The 19,434-nt window shown below is 43.6% G+C and overlaps 2 protein-coding genes across 2 annotated transcripts; one reads left to right on the forward strand and one right to left on the reverse strand.

Moving 5' to 3' along the window:
- The first annotated feature begins 1,826 nt into the window (after nt 1-1,826).
- On the forward strand, nt 1,827-7,396 carry LOC100280548 (uncharacterized). The gene is given in 4 exon segments (NM_001153467.1): nt 1,827-2,200; nt 5,971-6,149; nt 6,261-6,390; nt 7,016-7,396. Coding segments are annotated over 3 exon segments (378 nt in total). The 5' UTR covers nt 1,827-2,200; the 3' UTR covers nt 7,085-7,396.
- A 4,535-nt stretch (nt 7,397-11,931) lies between these two features.
- Nucleotides 11,932-19,132, reverse strand: LOC100284881 (myosin-like protein). Its single transcript, NM_001157776.2, has 4 exons — nt 18,420-19,132; nt 14,397-14,569; nt 13,595-13,704; nt 11,932-12,416 (listed from the first exon to the last, which is right to left on the reverse strand). The coding sequence occupies exons 1-4, from the start codon at nt 18,998-19,000 to the stop codon at nt 12,324-12,326; spliced, it is 957 nt and encodes a 318-aa protein (NP_001151248.1). The 5' UTR covers nt 19,001-19,132; the 3' UTR covers nt 11,932-12,323.
- Nucleotides 19,133-19,434: the final 302 nt, after the last annotated feature.

A 19,434-nucleotide genomic window follows, 5' to 3' on the forward strand; every position in this document is an offset into this window, starting at 1 on the left:
ACTCGACCTCGACCTCGGAGGAGCCTTCACATCGCCCAACCTAGGGCGCGGGCCGGCCACGTCAACGGGAGGCGCCATCATTACCCTACTCCAAGCTGACTCAGCCTACGGGGAACAAGACCGGCGTCCCATCTGGCTCGCTCCGCTAGATGGGCAATGATGGCGCCCCGCACGCTCCCTGACGATGGCGGCTCTCGGCCCCCTTACGGAAGCAAGAGGACGTCAGCAAGGACTCGACAGCCCCGACAGTTGTCCCTCCGCCAGGCTCCAGCGCTCCTCCGACGGCCACGACATCACACAAACCGGGCACCAAAATCTCTCCGGCCGCCACGATGGCGTGTACTTAGGGCGCTAGCTCTCCCCCGCTAGACACGTAGCACTCTGCTACACCCCCATTGTACACCTGGATCCTCTCCTTACGCCTATAAAAGGAAGGACCAGGGCCCTCTTAGAGAGGGTTGGCCGCACGGGGACGAGGACGAGACAGGCGCTCGCGCAAGGCCGCTCGCTCCCTCTCCCGTGGGACGCTTGTAACCCCCTACTGCAAGCGCACCCGACCTGGGCGCGGGACGAACACGAAGGCCGCGAGATTTCTACCTCTCTCTCGCCCATCTCCGGCCACCTCACTTCCCCCCTTCGCGCTCGGCCTCGCGCCGACCCATCTGGGCTAGGGCACGCGGTGACATTTCACTCGTCGGCTTAGGGACCCCCGGTCTCGAAACGCCGACAGGGATAGAAAAACATTCCTCATCCCCGTTCCCCGCGGGACCCGTTAAACTTATATGTGACGATGTTTTCATATAATAGTTAATGATAAAAATAAATAATTATCTTGTCAAAAGATCACTAGTTGTACAAATACGTTCATTTTAATGTACACATAATGATTTTTACATCCAACAATGTGTATAAGTGAAAATATTTTACATTAATAACAAATGAAGTACGATCTAATTATAATTTAAGTGGGGACGAGGATCCTCGATGGGGATTTATCCCCACGGGTAACGAGGGTGGGGAAGAAATATCCCCCGCAAGCGTTCGTGGGGATCCCCGCGGCGAAGTTTTTTCGTCGCGGGTACGAGGATCGGGAGCTAAAACCCGACGGGAAATTCTCGTTGCCATCCCTACCCACCACACACAACCCCGTATGCTTGCTTGGCCCAGCCCAAAAAGATTAACACCCATATCCAACCCTAACCCTACGTGTTACTTTCTATTTTAAACTTCATTACACAAACAATACAATTTACAGTGGAAAATAATATTTTATACGACCATTTACATGGCCTGCTGAAGATGGCCTAAAGATATGTTTGCAAACACAATATTTCCTTAGTCTTGAGACAATACCATATTATTTGAATATACCATAATATTTTAGAAAAAAACGTTTAGAAGCACGTTTAAAACTATAGGCCTGTTTGGCACAGCTGCTGTTTGTTGAAAAAGCAGCTTATCTGATAAGCTGGTGAAAAGCAGCTTCTTCTTGTTAGCTGCTTTTAGTGTATTCTGAGAAGCAGCTAAACTGATAAGCTGCTGCAGAAGCTAGCTATTTGACAGAACTTCTGCTTAAATTTGTGAAGAAGTTGAAAATAAGTTATGCCAAACAGAGCCTATGTATTTTAAACTATGGTTTTACTAATACCATGGTTTTTTTTTAGAAAAACTTTGGTTCAGATTAAAGTTTTTAGCATTCATATAGCTACAGTCTTCTCTTCTCCTACACTATAACTGAAATATTTTGCCTCAAAACATATATTAGGCTGAACTATGTAAAATATAGTATAGTTATGCATGGACATACAATAGACGTATTATAAACTACGGTTTCGAGGCCCAAACCCTCTCTGGGTCGCTGTCTGCTCCCGTACTCCCCCGTATCTGCCGTCTGCCGAGCGAGCGGCCGACGCCGCACCTGCCCAGCTCCGTCGCTCCGTGCCCCAGCCCTGTCCGCGGCCGCCGAGTTGCCGGAGCGTCTGGAGAACGCCCAGCCAAGCTCTGTCCCCGCCGCTACCAGCCCAACGCCCTGTTCCACGTCTGCCCCGCCGCCGAGGACGAGGCGGCCAACTCGGGCGGTCCGGCCCACGTCCGCCCTCCGGATCCGGTCCTGCGCTCAGCCGCCGAGGCAGGCCGAGCTCTTCCTCGCCCCCGCCCTATCGAGCTCCGCCTACACCAGAATCCAGATTCCAGGTTCCAGGTACCTACCTACCAGCACTTGAAGATCGTCCTCTGTTCGTTTACCCCTGTACATAGAGGAAACATTGAAGACTTCGTCAAGAGGCCCAAGATAGACAACAATGTTATTAAAACGACAAAACGTTCATGGATGGTGAGTGAAGTTTTAACATCTAAACGTTTAAACAACATAGGAAATATATTGAATAATCCTCCGTCCTAAAAAGTAGTCGTTTTTAGTGAATTAGTGGGTTCATACAATTCTTGATGTATGTGTTTTAAATATAGACATAAAAACCAAGAGCTAAAACGACTGCTATTTTGGGACGGAGGAAGTATATCATAATTTTAGACAATAACGTAAAGTTAAATACCAAACAACCAATATAAATTCACATAATAATTTTGTGCATAATGGCATGTCCACAACCACAATACCACAATAATACAAGTTCAACTAATAGCAAGCCGCAAACAAAGTGGAATGAAATGTCTAGTACTCCCTGTAGAGGATGAAACTGAGACTGGGCGTGTGCACTGTCCAGGCTGTCCAGGCCAAGCAGAGGCAGGGGAGCGGGCGGGCGTCGAAGCGGAGGGTTACACTTACTTAGATCCATGTTTGGGATCATTACCTCCTCTTCCTTGTCCTCCTTTAGTTTTTGCCGATCTATCTTCACTTTCTCAAGGTTCAGCTTCTTCTCTAGGATCAGTTTCTGCCTGTTTACTCTGTTCATGGACTCCAACTTCCTTTCCTTAGTTGAGGCTACTGATTTGTAAACAGACAAATGTTCCAATGAAAGTTCACCCATCCGGGTCAGGTACTTTGAATCCGTGGACGATGTGTCCACAGATCGGGCCTTCTTTGCCTTTTCCTTGGACGAATGCATCAACGTCGACAGTGTGGGATTGATTTGAAACTGGGTTAGATCTCTGATTTTGCTGACCCATGTGATGGTCCATCCATTTCGATTCATCCTTCAAGATAGCCCAACAATGCAAGAAATGGAACGGCTGCAAACCTACTCGCTGCCAGAGACGTCTACAACAGATCACATGATTAGCGAGGGACATAAGTCATGTAGCCTAGTGGTTACTAACATAACATTACTAACAAATAATGTAACTAGTACCTTGTTGCATCAGAGAGGCCACTGGGGTTTTGTCGAAGGACAACAGTCATGTACCCAGAGAAGATTGAACACTGTGTTTTGATGCTGTCCCACCTACTCATCAAAGATTTAGTAGTCCTTTCTGGCATAGTTCCATGTCTCGAGTTGTAAGCCTCAGTAATTCGATTCCAGAAACCTTGACGCTTCTGGCCTGTGCTAACTATCGGGTCACAACTGACTGCAAGCCAAGCATGACAAAGCCTCATATCATCTTCTGAGAAGAAGTTTGCTAGCTTAGTTGGTTGAGTTGCCTTCTTCACTGAAGATGGTGGGGTAGATCCCTCTGCGTTTCCATCCAACTGCAGGTTATTACCAAAGTGGTCGGGGTCCAAATTATCAAGATCTGCTTGGCTGAGGAAGCTGCCATACTTTGGCATCAGATGGTTCCAGTCTGATGTCATTCTGTAAAATGAAGTGGACACAGCAAAGAGTCATGACCATTTCGAATCAAAATCAACAATGCAGCATTTGGTTCACACAAGCAACAATAATCAGTGAATCTGGACAGCCACAACATGTCACAAGTAAACAATACTTGGAATACTTCGAATTGTTCAACATACAACCAACAAAAGCTAGACAACATCATCTGGTTCTTTACCAGCTAAGCTAGTAATAATAGGACTCGACATGACACATACTTCAAATTGTTCAACATGCAACCAACATAAACGATCCTTCATTCCATACTCCTACATTTATTTGACTACCAGCTAAGCTAGTAATAATAGGAGCTGTCGCTAGAGTAATCACGTCCGTCGTCGTAGCCGACGTAGCCGTCATCATTGTTTGGTGATTCGTAGTCAATTGGAAGCACATCATCTGGATCTGCGGCGTCCTTATCATGACATGGGTCTATGGTTCACAGCTCCCACTTGGTTTCCAGTGCTAACTGATCAAAGGTCCTTGGCGAGGTCCTCGATCTCAACTAAGGCCCAGTTAAATTCATTGAACTCTGGTGAGTTAAATGGCTGGAAGGCATCGTGCATGACATCTACAATGTCGGCACAACGCTACAGCTCTCACCAAATTAGCCAGGGCTTTTCGAAGCATTTCGTTCTCCGAATCCATGGTCTACATGAAACAGATTTTGAAGTTAGTGATCAAGTCCTAATAAGTTCAATCATCAACATCGCACAGGGTTTGAACTAGCTACAAAATTGTTGTCAACTAAATTTAAGTCAGCCATTAAACACATCCAGTACGTCAACAACAAAGTGAACTTTGTAAAATGTTAGAGGTGAACATTTAAATAACTCAAAGTATATGAAGTGTATGAGGACAGCAGCCACGAAACAAATTCAAGAACTCCAATTACCAGGTCTGAATTTCTGCTTGCATCCTCGGTAAACTGAATTTTGTGGACTGTTTACACTAATGTGAGAATGAACACACTAATTTCATCTCATCATTGCAAGAGATCATAGAAGCACACACTAATTTCATCTCACCACTGCAACACATGAAGCATGACAAATGATTTTCATAGGCTAAATAACATAACAGTTCATTCTTGTCTGCTTTCCAATCTTTGTATTCATTTCAAAGGTTAGAACTAAAGTAATCAGTAGATCCAAAAAATGAATCAACAAACAAAGAGTCGATCTGGGGCAAGCGCAAAATATTGTGTGCAGATCAACCCTAAACTTTGGATCCACATACAAATACGAAGTATTTTACCTTGCTCGGGTCGGATCTAGAGCGGACGACCGAATCAACGACGATGAAGATACGTGCGACGGTTGCGCTTCCTTTTTTCGGCACCAATCTTGAACGAAGGCAGCTGACGTCGAAGTCGTTTGGTGATGGCGAGTCTCCGGCGAGGGACTGCTGCGGTGCCTCGAACGACCTCGATCGGGCTCTCGACGCCGCCCTCCTCCTTCCTTCCAAGCGCATGGAGCGGTCCACTGCAGGACCCGCCCACCCATGGCCGCTTGGATCCTAGCTTGGTCGCCGCCTCCGACAAAGCGCAGCGCGACAACGGCACTGCACTGAGGAACGGAATCGCCAGGGAAAGGGGAAAGGAAGTACCGGACTCTTCACCGTGGCGGGAGGACGATCCGTTGCCCGGATAGCGGACACTCGAGAGACGCCACATTTAGGGTACGAAGAGCGCACGCTAAAATTTAGTGGACCGTGTAGCGTGTGTTGCTGGAGGGAGAGATCAATCCGAGGGGCGCTATATTTAGCGTTCAGGACCGTTTACCGGTCCTTGCTGGAGCTAGTCTTACAATTCAAGCGTGTCAATTATGCGGTTAGCTTCTTGCGGTGTTGGAGGCGAAAAAATGTTCCACTACACCGCCAGTGCTTGTTGGCTCGTCTGCTGTCTTAATTTTGTCAGCTACGTTGAAAGCCATGTTTCGTATTAATCCGTTGTCACATAAAGTTCTTTCTTTCAGCCCTTTTGTGTATATGCTCAGATATAAGGATTAAATTGACTCCCGATGAGTAAGTTGGTGCATGCTGTTGTGTAAATTTTCAGTATACATTTTTTTGTTTAAATGGCATGGGCAGGCCTCTATGAGGTAGCATCTAACTATTTAACAAGACATCCTCCTTGTGTACTGTTTATGATATCAATTTTGTTTGCTCCCTTTTATTGTTTTCCTTCTTTACTTGTCAGATGATCATGAATACAACTCAGAAAGCTAATTTGGTGGAACAAGATGCTAAGGTTTTTGTGAAACAAGCCCCACAGTTCAAAAGGTGGGGGCGAAAACATCCATTTGTTCGGTATGGGTTACCACTCATTTCCTTGACAGTGTTTGGTGCAGTGGGACTTGCTCACCTTATACAGGGCAGGTAAATGATTCAAGCCTTTCTGCGCTTTGCCCAAATCACATGGACCAGTCTGTTATGCATTCCTTTAGTCTTCACTTATGTGACAACGCTGGTTGATTTGTATTTTGGCAGCAAAGAAGTGACCAAGGAAAAGGAGGATATGGAATGGGAGGTTGTAGAGACAACAAAAGCTCTAAGTCGAACAGGGCCAGTGGAAGGAGCCTATAAGCCTAAGAAACTCTCTCTAGAGGACGAACTGAAGGTATGCTGCATTCGTATGTATAAAATGCACGTCTACTTTGACTGATGTCCTGTTTGGAACCTCTAGATCTAATAATTATCTTGCTAAATTAGCCTGCTAAAATTAGCCGTAGAGGTTCCAAACATCCATAGCTAATTGTTAGCTAACTCACATCTAACAATAGTTTATTAGTTGGCTTAATCCAGCTAATAATTTGTTAGCTGGCTAACTATTAGATTTAGGCCCCGTTTGTTTCGTTGGAATTGAATTCCATTTTAATGATTATAATTTAGACAAAACTAATTAAGTTCATATATTTATATATGTAATATATTTGTATATTATCCTAAATCATATGAGAGAGATAGTTATATACTACATTTATGTTATAACGAAGCAAGTAGAAAAGTATGTTATAAGTTGTACATCGAAAAAATAGCATGTAAATCTATAGAATCAATTTTCATCTCTCACACCATGAATTTAAGATAGGCTTATATGATAACTTAAAAAAGTGGTTGAATGTCACATTCTTAAAAAATAGACTATTCTATTAATAAGATTCTAATTCCTCAAAATGAAGGGAAACAAACAGGACCTTAGAGGTTTTAAACAGGGACTAAGTTAGCCATTTGCTCATTCACAGGCTTTGCAGCAGAAGGTTGACATAAACAGCTACGACTACAAGCCCATCCCAAGACCCAGTGAGAAATAAGTGAAGATGAAGACCGTTTGCTAGTGCGTCGAGTGGATGTTTGTTTCTTGATACTTTCGTCGTCTCGTCTTGTCACAAGTTTTGTATGAATGTACGGAGCTGATTCAAGTTTGAAATTAGAATATGAATAGGAATAAGTGAAGCTGTAGAGAACTGGTACGAGGATCCTTGAACCGTTTGCATATGTTTGTTTCCCCCCCCCCCCCCCCCCCCCCCTTTTTTGGGTTAGTAAATTCTGATGTGTCTGATCAGTTTTCTAGTGTTTATTTACAGAGGAAAAAATATAAAGGTACAGTGCATCGTGTTGATCTAGTTTTTTTGTCGTATTATTACCAGCTTGTGTTTCATTTTTTTTGCTCTTCATTTGTTTTTTATTACACATTTGTATGGTTCTGGCAGACAAAGAGGTAATAATTCATTTTTTACTCACAGTGCACATAAGCAACCGGTTGTGAATCTAAGTATTCTTATGCACATATACATAAAAACATCAATAATACCATACATCTAACTCGCTTTCTCCTAAACTGTTGGACTGTTCTATCTATATACAAATCGTGTTATTTTTTTAAGTTTAGTTTTAATACACACTGAATCACTAAGGACCCACTTATTGGTCGCCAAAACTATCAGGCACCCATTTTACAGTTTAAGTGAGCCTGACAACCCAAATTCAGAATGTTGAATCTCTATATGTCAAAATAATGCTATTGAATATATTAGTTTAAGATATATGTTCTAAAGAAAAAATTATAACCTTTTACTTTGTAACTTCTTGCTATCACTAAACATTGTAATGATTATAATACAGCCTTTTGCAGCCATACCTTGAAATGTGAAATCTTTTTATCACATGAATAATGGCACATATTTCTCTTTTATTTTGAACATACTTCTACATTCTACTATATTCTATATATTATGATTTCATACGGAGTATGCAAAGACACTAGCAATTTGTTTTGTTATCTATGTTTGTTATCTATGTTAATTAACAGTGTCCACAATATATTCTACCTCTTTACAACATGAATATGGACACATGTCTCATTTGATTGCCATACACCTCTGCTATATTCTTGATAAACGACTCACAAAGAGGTAAGAATTCATTGTTTTCTCCCTTTATAATACAACACAAAAGCAACTAGTTGTGACTAAGTATTCTTATGTACATATACATAAAAACATCAATAATACCATAAATATAGCTCGCTTTGTCACAAATTGTTTGATTGTTCTATCTACATACGTACAAATCATTGTATTTTTTTAGTTTAATTCAAATACACATTAAATCACTAAGGACCCACTTAGTCGTCACCACAACTATCAGGCACCCAGTTTACAGTTGATGATGATGGGTCGTCGTGGTGTACCTGTTCCTAGTTACAATTTAAGTGAGCCTGGCAACTCAAATTCAGAATATTGAATCTCTATATGTCAAATTAATGCTATTGAATATATTATTTTAAAATATGTGTTCTAAAGAGAAAATCATAACCTTTTACTTAGTAACTTCTTGATATCACTAAACTTTGTAATGATTATAGTACATCCTTTTGCGGCCATACCCTAAACCCTAAACACCTATTTAGGATAGTATCTTAAGTATACATGAAACTAAGCTATACATATCGAGTTTCCCATGCATGTGACCAATAGGTTCCTGTATACTAATAACACTGCAAAACTGATCAAAGTAAATATATGCATATAGTTTCCTAATATTCTAATTGACAATGTTTATACGATTTAGACTCCCATTTGTCTAGTCTATCTATCTATCTATACCGCAAGGAACTGCAGATGTGTGCTGCCGAACAGATGCCAAAGGAAAGCAACGACGGAGGGGTGCATGAAGAAGAAATGGAAACATGTGTTGTATTTTTTGGTGCTGCCTAAAGAAATGGAAAGCCTGTGTTGGACGATGACGCTGCCCATGGTGCCAGACTCCTTCATGCCCGCTCCCCATCCTTGCTTGCTCCGGAATGCTCGATATGATGTACGACTTACTGATCCACTACTATAACAATATTTGCTTTTTTTGGTTCCCAATTGAGCTATGTGAATCATGTGTGCTACCAGCAGAGTTTAGTTCCTACTCCCACCCTCATCTCTCAGCTTGCTTTGCTCTGTTCTGTGTCATCTCCTTTTTCTCTGTTCAATTCAAGAAACCGTTTTTGGTTGTAATTTATGCACTGCTTTTCCATTCAGATAACATGGCTCCTTACCGCTTACCTCTCTGCTTCTCAGTTCCTACCCTCCATGCAATTGAATCGTTCTAGCACATAGGAACTAAAACAACAAAACGATTTTAGCAACCTGAAACATTAGAAATTCGTGTAGATCGAAAGACAATATGTGGGCATACCAGTTGCATTGAATGGATGACTGAAAAAAATCACCCTCATCTCACATCTCTTAGCTTTCTCTGCTCTGTTGTGGATGCTATCTTTATAGAGAGAGACAATATTCTCCGTAAATGTGCATATGTGATGTTTTTGTACATGTATTCTCTATTGGGGATAAAACTAGAAAACCGAACAAGTTAGTGTGATCTGATGTAGGCCATAGTGATCGAAGAATCTTAACTGTTTTATAGATTCGGATTTCTTATCAGAAGGTATCAGAAGTGATAAGGGTCTTATTCTCAGCTTCATTTCTGAAATTATTCACAAGATGAACTTTACACGTAAGTAACAATCGTACAATGAAGAATCGGCACCTCACTTCAAAGATGTTAAACGTTTCCTTATTTTCTGTGCTTAACTTTAGGCTCGAATGAAACAAACCCTTTCCTCTCCTATCTTACAAAGCATATATGTCCACTTAAGCTTCAACGAGCTTTCATTACATATGTAGTCTTATAGATGGGTATTTCAAGTACTATTTATGCTAATCCAACTCAAAGCAGTTTTTTGTTTGCTCTGGTGGATATGTAGATAGAATGATACAAGCAATTGCTTTTTACTTGAAAACCTTTTATCATTTTTTCTTTTCCTTAAGCCACACAGAATATCAACCATAATATATTCCATGCAATAAAATACTAATTTTTTGTGCTTGGTCATCCATTCTATTTGCTCTCAGTATGTAGCTTTAGAAACTCATTGTAAACTTTCTTTAGTCGCATAATTATTTTGTGGCCACTAAGACCAGTATTTTGTATGTTCGGTACATGTATATATCCTATCTATACATAGCACCATGGTAATATAACATTTAGACTGTTCATAATGCTATATTTATAAACTAATCTGTTTTACTTCAAACAATTGAATGTTTAGATAATCCTGCCATTTTCTATATGTATGTATCTACATATATTGGTGCTCCTATATATCTAAAGCAATACTCTTTCAACTATATAAACACAACGGTGAAAAACTCACGCAAGGCGCGAGCAAGGTACTAGTATTATACAATCGTTATGACAATATCATAGTTTGAGAAACATTGTTTGGATATAACATTGTAAACTATAATATTAAACAAAAGCTAGCCATGTTATGAAAACTTTGTATTGAAATGAAGTTTTCAGTACTCTAAAAATACCAACGGTATCTAGCTTGACACGAGGGTCTCACCAACTAGTAAAATGGTGCTGCGTGCCCTGACCTAGATAAGTGATGCAAGTTGACACAAGTCGTTTAATCTGATTCGAGCGAGAGAAAGTCCTACTTCCAGCAGAGGGAGGATGAGATTTATATTACTTGCACTTAAGTGTTTGCACTAGGGAGTATAAACTGACCGGGAGAGGGAAGAATCCTAAGTCCCCGTGGTTGATTGAGGCAAGTGCCAATATCATGGTGGAGGTAAAAATTGTGAAGTATTCGTTTGCCCCCTTGAAGTAGTGGACTCCTCTATTTATAGCCTCAAGGAGGGCTGCTAGGAGTGTCGGGGTTAGCCGCGTACGGTGAGGAGGCGAAGCCGAGCCCCTGTAGATGGTATAGCATGTGGTATGGGGCTTGTACTTATTGTTGACTTATGTCCAGTGGAGACGTCTGGTTCATGTAGAGAGCCAAGATCAGGGCCGAGGGCTCGGTCATGTACCCGAGCCTATCTCACAGTGAGGTTGTCCATGTCGTAGTAGTTGGTACAATGCTGAATATGGCGAAAAGCCCTTGGGTAATACGTCAGCTCTACTGTTTCTGATGACGTCGGGTGCTTTTCATTGATAATATCAATGATGAAGCCGGGCTTGGGCGAGGCGGAAGTCTGCCAGAGGACATGACCGAGCCTGCTCTAGGATTTGTAGACACGCGCCACACAGTTGAAGGAGTGGCCTCCTGTGGGATTCGCGGGGACCAGGTAGCCGAGGCCGGGCTCGGGCGAGGCAGAGTTTGTCTCGAGGTTGAGGCCGGCTACGGACGAGACGGAGCTTGCGCCCGAGGGTCAGCTCGCACTTTTGTCGTATGTATGTCCCATCAGGAGTTGGCAGACAACGTGAGAGAACAGTGACCGCATGGATCATTATAGTTAGTGGAGTACGATGGGACCGTGGTCTTGTCGCTCCTGTTCACCTGCGAAGCTGCACGGGGTAGGTATGCGCATTAAATGCTTATAGGTTGCCTCAGTGTTGTATTCCTTGCCCGAGATGAGCTCAGGCAAGGCGGAGACGACAGTTCTAGGGAGAGGGGACCTCGGCCGGGACGAGAATTCTCCCGAATACGTACCTTGTTTGAAGGCAGGATCGAACGAAGCGGAGTTATGAGTGACCGCGAGAAGGTACCTCAGGCGAATCGTGGTTTACACTCTCTGACGGTGGTATTGGGCCTAAGCGTGTTTTAGGGGTGTAATATAGGTACCACTAATTACGATACCTGATAAATACCATAGTTTTTAGAAACACAACCAAACATCTTATGATATAAAATACTAAAATATTATTAAAAACATAGCATTATCAAGAAACTATAAAAATACTTTACTCCCAAATATGCCCTAAGCTTGATCTCGGCGAGCATGGACGGTCGCATTCGTAAAAGGCTAGAGGCATCATCGTCCCTGAATAACACCATCACTAACTGAGGAATCATCAGGGTAGTAAATGGAGAGGCGCGAGAGGTTTTTGCTCCAAAATTCAACCCATCGATTCTGGAACAAATTAGCCAAATAAATAAAAAAAAAATCATGAACATGAGGACTTCAGCACTTTCAATGTAACATGGTGGATTCTGCGACTATCCTGTTACAATGAGATGGCAGGCGAGTCAAAGCTATCTCTTGCAGCCAGTCATCTTTGAACATTGGTGTGCTGGCTCTCGTATTGTCCATAGGGAACAGGTTGACTCATGTAATGCGGATTGGCGACGGTGTGCATGTGACCCTGTAATTTAGAACATAGAGATGTCAACATTAGATTCAGGCTGAGCTGCTTGTTGCATTATGTGGTACTTATTTTAAAGATGATTTGCATAAGGCAACTAAAAAAGTAAACAAAAATCTACGACTCTTTTTGGCAAGAAATGCTGGTTGTTCCACACTCCCATTATCTGCAATACAATGGTTCCTAGTCAAAATTAAATAGAAGTGGATTTAATCCACCTCAATCCCCTATTCCCCTTCAATCCAGACGCAACCGAACAAGACCTTCAATCCAGACGCAACCGAACAAGACCTTAGGAAGAAGGGATGTTCAGCTAACCAGACCAAAAATATCTAAAGTGACACGATGAGATTATCACAGATAACGTGATGCTAACAGTACAAGTAAATTACATGTCTATAGGCATGTTTCCAGAAATTAATTCCCACCAGGATATGAGGTTTGTTTCTGCTGCAACCACGCAAGTGGTTCACTGGTTCCTATATTTATGAGCCCACAAAAGGGAGGTCATTTAACTGGGGAACATATTCATCATGTCATTCTACTAAACTTCCTATAGATATAAGGGAAACCCATAACTAAAGAATAGACCTAGTGACAGAGGCTCCCATAAGAGTGGGGATAAACCGAGACAAACCTTCCCCGCAAATCCAGAACTACTAAAGGAAAAGTATTCAGAATGGGAAACAACGTAGAAGAGAAGAAATAAGAGGTGAAGGGTTGATCATTAATCATGCAAAATAAATAATTGAGATTCAAACAACAGAAATGAGAAATTAATTCTGGAACGGTATTTTTATTTTCATTAGGGCATGCACAACCACGGTACTCCAGGTATAAGATACAGCTAAAACACGGTATGATACGGTGGATGTGTCTAAAACCTATATATTACTATATTATTGCACCCATTCAGAGTATTCAATAAATTCAATGGACCAATCAACCATGACTTCTACCTCGAGCAAAGAGCCAAGACAAGTGTCTTCGTTAAGAGACATGTTTTAAGTTTTTTACATTTACCTCCTTAGACACAGCTGAAGACACGGCTCAAGACACTCACTGTACATGCCCCTAGTGTGACTCAATAGACTACAGCTTTTAGATGCATCCAAGAACAATTGTTGTAGTTACATTAAAAGCAAATAAGATAACAGTCATAAAGCAAGTAAACAAACCTGATTAGTGCTATAAGCGTCAGGATAAGCCTGCGCGGTATACGTTGCATCAGGATTGCCATACATTCCAGTATATGTTGACGCAGAATTGCCATAAGGCGCAGCATACCCTGATATAGGATTGCACAAAAATATAAGAATGGTAATTTAGAACAATTACACAAGAAATTTAATGCAATTTAAGTTAGATCTAGCTTCAACTAAATAATCCAGGCTAACAGAAAGTGGGAGCTAAATGAAATGCTTCTTCACCTGGTATCTAAATATGCTAAAGCTGCCCTATTTAAAGAAGCCAGAAGATGTAGGGATCATCTCCTGAACAGAACCCAAGGCCCACCCAAACAATCACCTCTCGAATAAGATAGCAGCCTAGTGCTACTATTATCAAACTTTCTTTGATTCCTACGTGAACCTAGTCTGCCCACCCTTCACCATTGATCCCAAAAGCTAGCATTTTAGATAACGTAGTAAGCTCAAGGGACAAATGGTTCTATATTCAGTACCATGTCGGGCTTTCAAATACACTTACAAGTTTCTACAGTACTTCAGGATACTAAAACTATCCGGAAGCTTTTTTTTGGGGCTATAAACAACAGGAAAAACTCATTCAAATCTGTACATATTTCACAAAACTAGCCACAACCACAAAGATGATCTAAGCTGCTGAAAGCAATTGGCTTTGTGTTTAACAGCCTGCAATGAATTATGGTCATTATGCTAACTTCCTATGCCCATTCTTCTAAAATACATAAATTCTACTTAAAGAAAAGTGACAGTATACTCAGCAGATTCAGTATGGTACCAGAGTTACCAACAGCTGCTGCTGGGTTGACAGCAGTGGCCCCTTTTTCAGCATTTGCAAGCTCTCCTCGAAGCCTCTCAATCTCACTAGCCACAGCAATCATATTTTTCTCCATTGCTTTACTTTGTTCGAGGTTATCAGAGTGTGCCTTCTTTTCAAAATCAACCGCAGCTCTGTCATTATAAAAAGACGTCAGAGACAAAACAACATAACCACTATTGAATCATGGACATGAATTGTCATTTGGAGCAAACTACTTAAAAAAAGGTATAAGGGCACAGATCCTCAGTTTGAGAGTTTGTTGTGGGACTGGTTGAGAATTTAGGAAAAGGACACCAGGTGCATTTCAGTGAAAAATACTTTTGAGCAGAACGACTGGAGTGGTCCAGGTGGATTAGTGGATGCAGCAACAGATCAATGGACCAAACAAATGAGCTGTGTCACCTGTCCAAAGAGCAAAGGAGTCCTTGGTGTGCTTAATTTAAGAATCCAGAACGTGGCCCTTCTGATGAAATTTGTTCACAAGTTCTATAACAGATTGGACATACCCTGGGTCAACTTGGTTTGGGACTTTGGGGGTCGTACAGTCGTACTATGCTTTGGGTCGGATCCCTCATTGCTCCCCCGAGAAAGGTTCTTTCTGGTGGAAGGATGTTATCAGGTTATTTACTTATTTTAGAGGCTACGTATGCCTCGTGTGGGAGATGGAAGCACTATTCTTCTCTGGCAAGATGTTCGGAACAATCTCTCTCCATGACTGCTTTCCGCTGTCTCTTCTCCTTCGTCAAGAATAAAGAGACCTCTGTGCAGACCTTCCTCAACAATATGTCCATGGAGGATAATTTTCATACCCCTCTCTCCTTGCAAGCTGCTCAGGAATATGAGACCTTTTCTGAGATCGTTGAGCAAATGATGGTGGCCAGGGAGGACGCAGACAGGTGGATCTACCCTTGGGGGAATAGCAAGTTCAGTTCCTCAAAGTTCTACAGCCTCAGCTTTACATCCATCGAACCACCACCTCCGTTCCTGTGGTGGCAGTCCAAAGTTTGTAAAAAGATCAAGGTTTTTATCTGGCTTGTCTTCAGAGACAGAATCATCTCGAAAAACTTGCTCAAGAGGAAAGGCTTTATGAATGCAGCTAGCGATCCGCACAGTGTGCTTTGTGATTCCAACTACAAGGAGACAAACTTCCATCTGCTGTTTGAGTCCCCCTTCAGCTGGAACTGCTGGCAATACGTGGGTATCCAGTGGAACCTTGAGCTTGATTTCTTCAGAATGTTAGAAGACACAAAGAATGTTTTGGCAGGCGCTTCTTCATGGAAATTGTGGTTGTGGTGACTTAGACTGTCTGGAAGAAAGAAATGATTCCATTTTCAGGAACATCACCCCCTCTTTCTCTTCTTGAAGGATCTGTTTCAACGACATGTTGAAGCTTCAGATGTTTAGATTTAGCCCTACTCTTAAGCTTCATGTATCCTTATGGCTAAACTCTAGATAGCTGATCCTTATCCTCCCTTTCTCTTCCTCCTTCTGTATTCTTTTCTCGATCTGTTCCGTTTATTTAATAAACAAATTTGTGTTGTAGGGGCCTCCTCTACAGCCTTTCATTTCAAAAACATGCAGCACACCATGCTTCATTCTTGGTTGAATTTTGCGTATTGTGCACAGTCTGGAGCCCAAACATTTTGTATTTGCATACAAATAATTTGGCTCCAACCAATTAGTTTTTTTTGACAGATGCAAGTGTATTATCTAAACGCTAATCATCACTTAGGGTGATGGGACGCATGGTCCATCACCTGGACCAAAAGGTATAACCGGACCAGCCCACCAGGAACCAATCGCACCAGGAAACTAAGTGCACCACGGAACCAACCACACCAGTCGATCAGGTCCGCCCACGCTTAATAGGGTTGTTCCGCCCGTAGCGCGGGCCAACAAATATTCAGCATTTTAAGTTTTACTTCAGTCATTCAAGATTTACTTCAACGTATAGCGAGAACAAATATTCAGCCATTCAAAGTTTACTTCAGTGTACAACATGAACAAATATTCAACAAATCAAGGAGCCATTCAAGAATTACTTCAGCCATTCAAGGTCGACAATTCAAGGTGATGAGTCGAGGACGGCAGGCGGCTGCTGCGGGTAGGGATGGCAATCGGGCGGGTATAACGCGTATATATGGTTCGTGTATCCATACCCACGAGATAAAACCCAACCCATATCCATACCCATTTACGCTCGTGGGTACGGATCTATATCCGTACCCGTACCCGCCGGTTATCCGCTATCCAACAGATATCCGTTACCCGCCCACCCACTATATTCCAACATTCAACAATCAATCTGTATTCTATACAAATTGATCTATCCAAACTTATGAAACCATTTCACTACTTCAGCAATCTGTCCAAATACATATAATAAGCAATCAGTCCAATCCAAATCGAAACAAAAAATTACCAGTTGTTGTATTGGGCGTGCGACGTAGACTCGCGACTGCTCGACAGAGGTCACGGGGCACCGGACAGTGGGGGCGTGACAGAGGGCGCTCGACGGAGGCGAGGCAATGCCACAACGGTGGTCACTCGACGGAGGGTGCAGGCAGCGAGACGACGGCCACTCGATGACTGATGCAAGGAACAACCGAATAGGACGTTGGCCGCTCGACGGAGTATGGAGGGCAAGGAACGACGACCGCTCGCGCTAGGCAGCGCCAACCGGTCGTACGACGGTGGCTCGATGTGATTTAGGGCGGCTAGCACACGGCTACTAGGGTAAACGAGTGAGTGATCGACGAGTCCGTTTGTGATCTGTTTGTGACTCCGTGTGGTAGTGACGTAGTGGTGGTGAGTGGTGTGGGCCGCCAGGCCGTGTGGGGCTCAAGGCAAGACCCGAGGACCGCATGACTGCATGAGAAGCAAGGGAAAATTGGGACCCACATGTCATATGTCCAACGGGTAACGGATATGAATATTGTATATCCATACCCGCAAAATATTTATCTGTGGATACTTTATAGTATCCATACCCATACCTGCGGATATAAAAATCCACCATATCCTTCTCATTGCCATCCCTAGCTGCAGGGGGATGAGTGGAGACGCGACAGTGAAAAATTGCAGATGTTGGGCGGTGGACTAGGCGAGTGAGGCACGAGCGAGGGATCAGCAGAATGCCAGAATCAATTAAGCGCCTCGGCGTGCAGGGTGGTTCGGTGGGCTGCTTCGGGTGATAGTCCTGCTTAATCACGATCGAACCCAACCCCCCATCGGCCACACTGTTAATCCCGCTCACCCATTCCACACCCAAGCGACCCACCCCTAACGAAAAAAGCACATCCTTGAGTCCTTGACTCAGCACCTTAAATTATTGATCTTGAATCTTGAATGAAGCCTCCTTGAATGACTGAATATTTGTTCCTATTATACGTTGAAGTAAACCTTAAACGGTTGAAGAACCTTGAATGACTAAATATTTGTTCCTGTTGTACGTTGAAGTAAACATTGATTGACTAAAGTAAACCTTGAATGGCTAAATATTTGGTGTTGCGCGTTGCAGGTAGTGGACGGATCAACTCCATTAATCGGGCATGGCTGGTGTGGTTGGTTCCCTGGTCCGGTTGATTTCCTTGGAGCGGTTAATTAGTTCCTTGGTTAACCTTGTCACCTCCCAAGGCATCGCCAGTCTGTTGTAAGCATATCCTGTGAAACTGGCATGGTGACAGTGTAAAGGTATACTTGGACAAGGCGCTGGCTAAGGATCAACAAATGCTTAGTTCTCTTTTATATGCAACAGCTCTCTGAAGCAGATGTGTTACCAAGTTTGAGGAGCAGCTGTGCAACAGATATATCAAGGTGTGGCATGTTCTTATAGTTTTATAAACTTACACAAACTAAACACCAAAAACCATGACTGTTTTCAATAAGCAATAGGTCAATACAAGCGGGGAGAGCTAAGGTAGAAAAATCATGAAATCGCATGTTACCAGTGGACATTATAAAATGAGGCAACAGCAATACCTGCCGTTCTGGATCTCCCGGCGCATGGTTTCAATCTGGGGACGGACGGAATCGGTCTTACTCGCCTCAGCCTTCTTGTGCGCGAGCTTCTCCCGTAGGACCTGGAGCCTGTTGACGAGGTCGGTGCGCGCCGCGGCGAGCACCTGGACGTCGGCGTGGACCTGGTCGATCTCCGCGCGCGCAGCGGCGATGGCCCGCGCCTCAGCCTCCATATGCGCCGCCTGGTCGGCCAGGGAGCGCACCTCGCCCTCCCGCTCGGCGCGCGCCCTGGTGGCGGCGACGGAGACCGCCCGGAGCTCGTGTTGCGCCGCTATGAGCTGCTGCTGGAGTGCGACGTGGGTGGCAGCGAACCGCTGGTTGTCGACGAGGAGCTCCTGGATATCCTGGTCCCGGGCGGCGAGGCGCTCCTCGATGAGGGCGAAGGCCGGGTGCGCCGCGGAGGCGCGCAGGTGCTGCGCGAGGAGGCCCTCATCGCGCGAGGACGCGGGGACGGCGGCCGGCGCGGCCCCCGGCGCCCGTCCGAGGAGGGGCGGGTTGGGATCGTGAAGCTTGATGACGTGGGGCCCGCGCCGGGCTGCCATCGGAGGCGACTAGCGTCGCCGCGCGGGGGATTGGGTGGACTCGGCGAGGGCAGCAGAGGCGAGAGGGGAAAGGGGAAAGAAGGAACACGAGTTGAGGACGGGCAGTAAACCGTCGATGCTGCTCTGTTTTTTGGGCTTTAGTCGGCCGAATTCGCTGGTGCATATGGGTCAGGAGAGCCCATACGCGGCGATGCAAATGTGGCTTTGATAAACCCATACGAAAAAGTCTTTCCTTTAGCCCTAGGTTAAATGATTTACCCCTCATGTATTTTTTATGAAAAAATCTAAATGATCCCTAAAGTATTGATGTGACTTATTTAAACCTTCGCCTATAAAATCAGGTGTTAACATATTAAACTTTGTCAAATTGTTGTCTTACCCTGGATGGTATGGGTGTCTCATTTTGTTTATGTGGCGTACCGGCAAGCATAAAC

The sequence above is a fragment of the Zea mays genome, chromosome 1 (assembly GCF_902167145.1).
Source record: "Zea mays cultivar B73 chromosome 1, Zm-B73-REFERENCE-NAM-5.0, whole genome shotgun sequence".
NCBI classification, from domain to species: Eukaryota; Viridiplantae; Streptophyta; class Magnoliopsida; order Poales; family Poaceae; genus Zea; species Zea mays.

What these genes read in the sequence shown, in the direction of transcription:
- LOC100284881 (NM_001157776.2), bottom strand. Translation starts at nt 19,000, where the DNA reads ATGGCAGCCCGGCGCGGGCCCCACGTCATCAAGCTTCACGATCCCAAC. An exon ending in CGGGAGATCCAGAACGGCAG is followed by an intron (nt 14,570 to 18,419) that starts GTATTGCTGTTG and finishes TTATAATGACAG; the next exon opens with AGCTGCGGTTGATTTTGAAA. An exon ending in AGCAGCTGTTGGTAACTCTG is followed by an intron (nt 13,705 to 14,396) that starts GTACCATACTGA and finishes ATCCTATATCAG; the next exon opens with GGTATGCTGCGCCTTATGGC.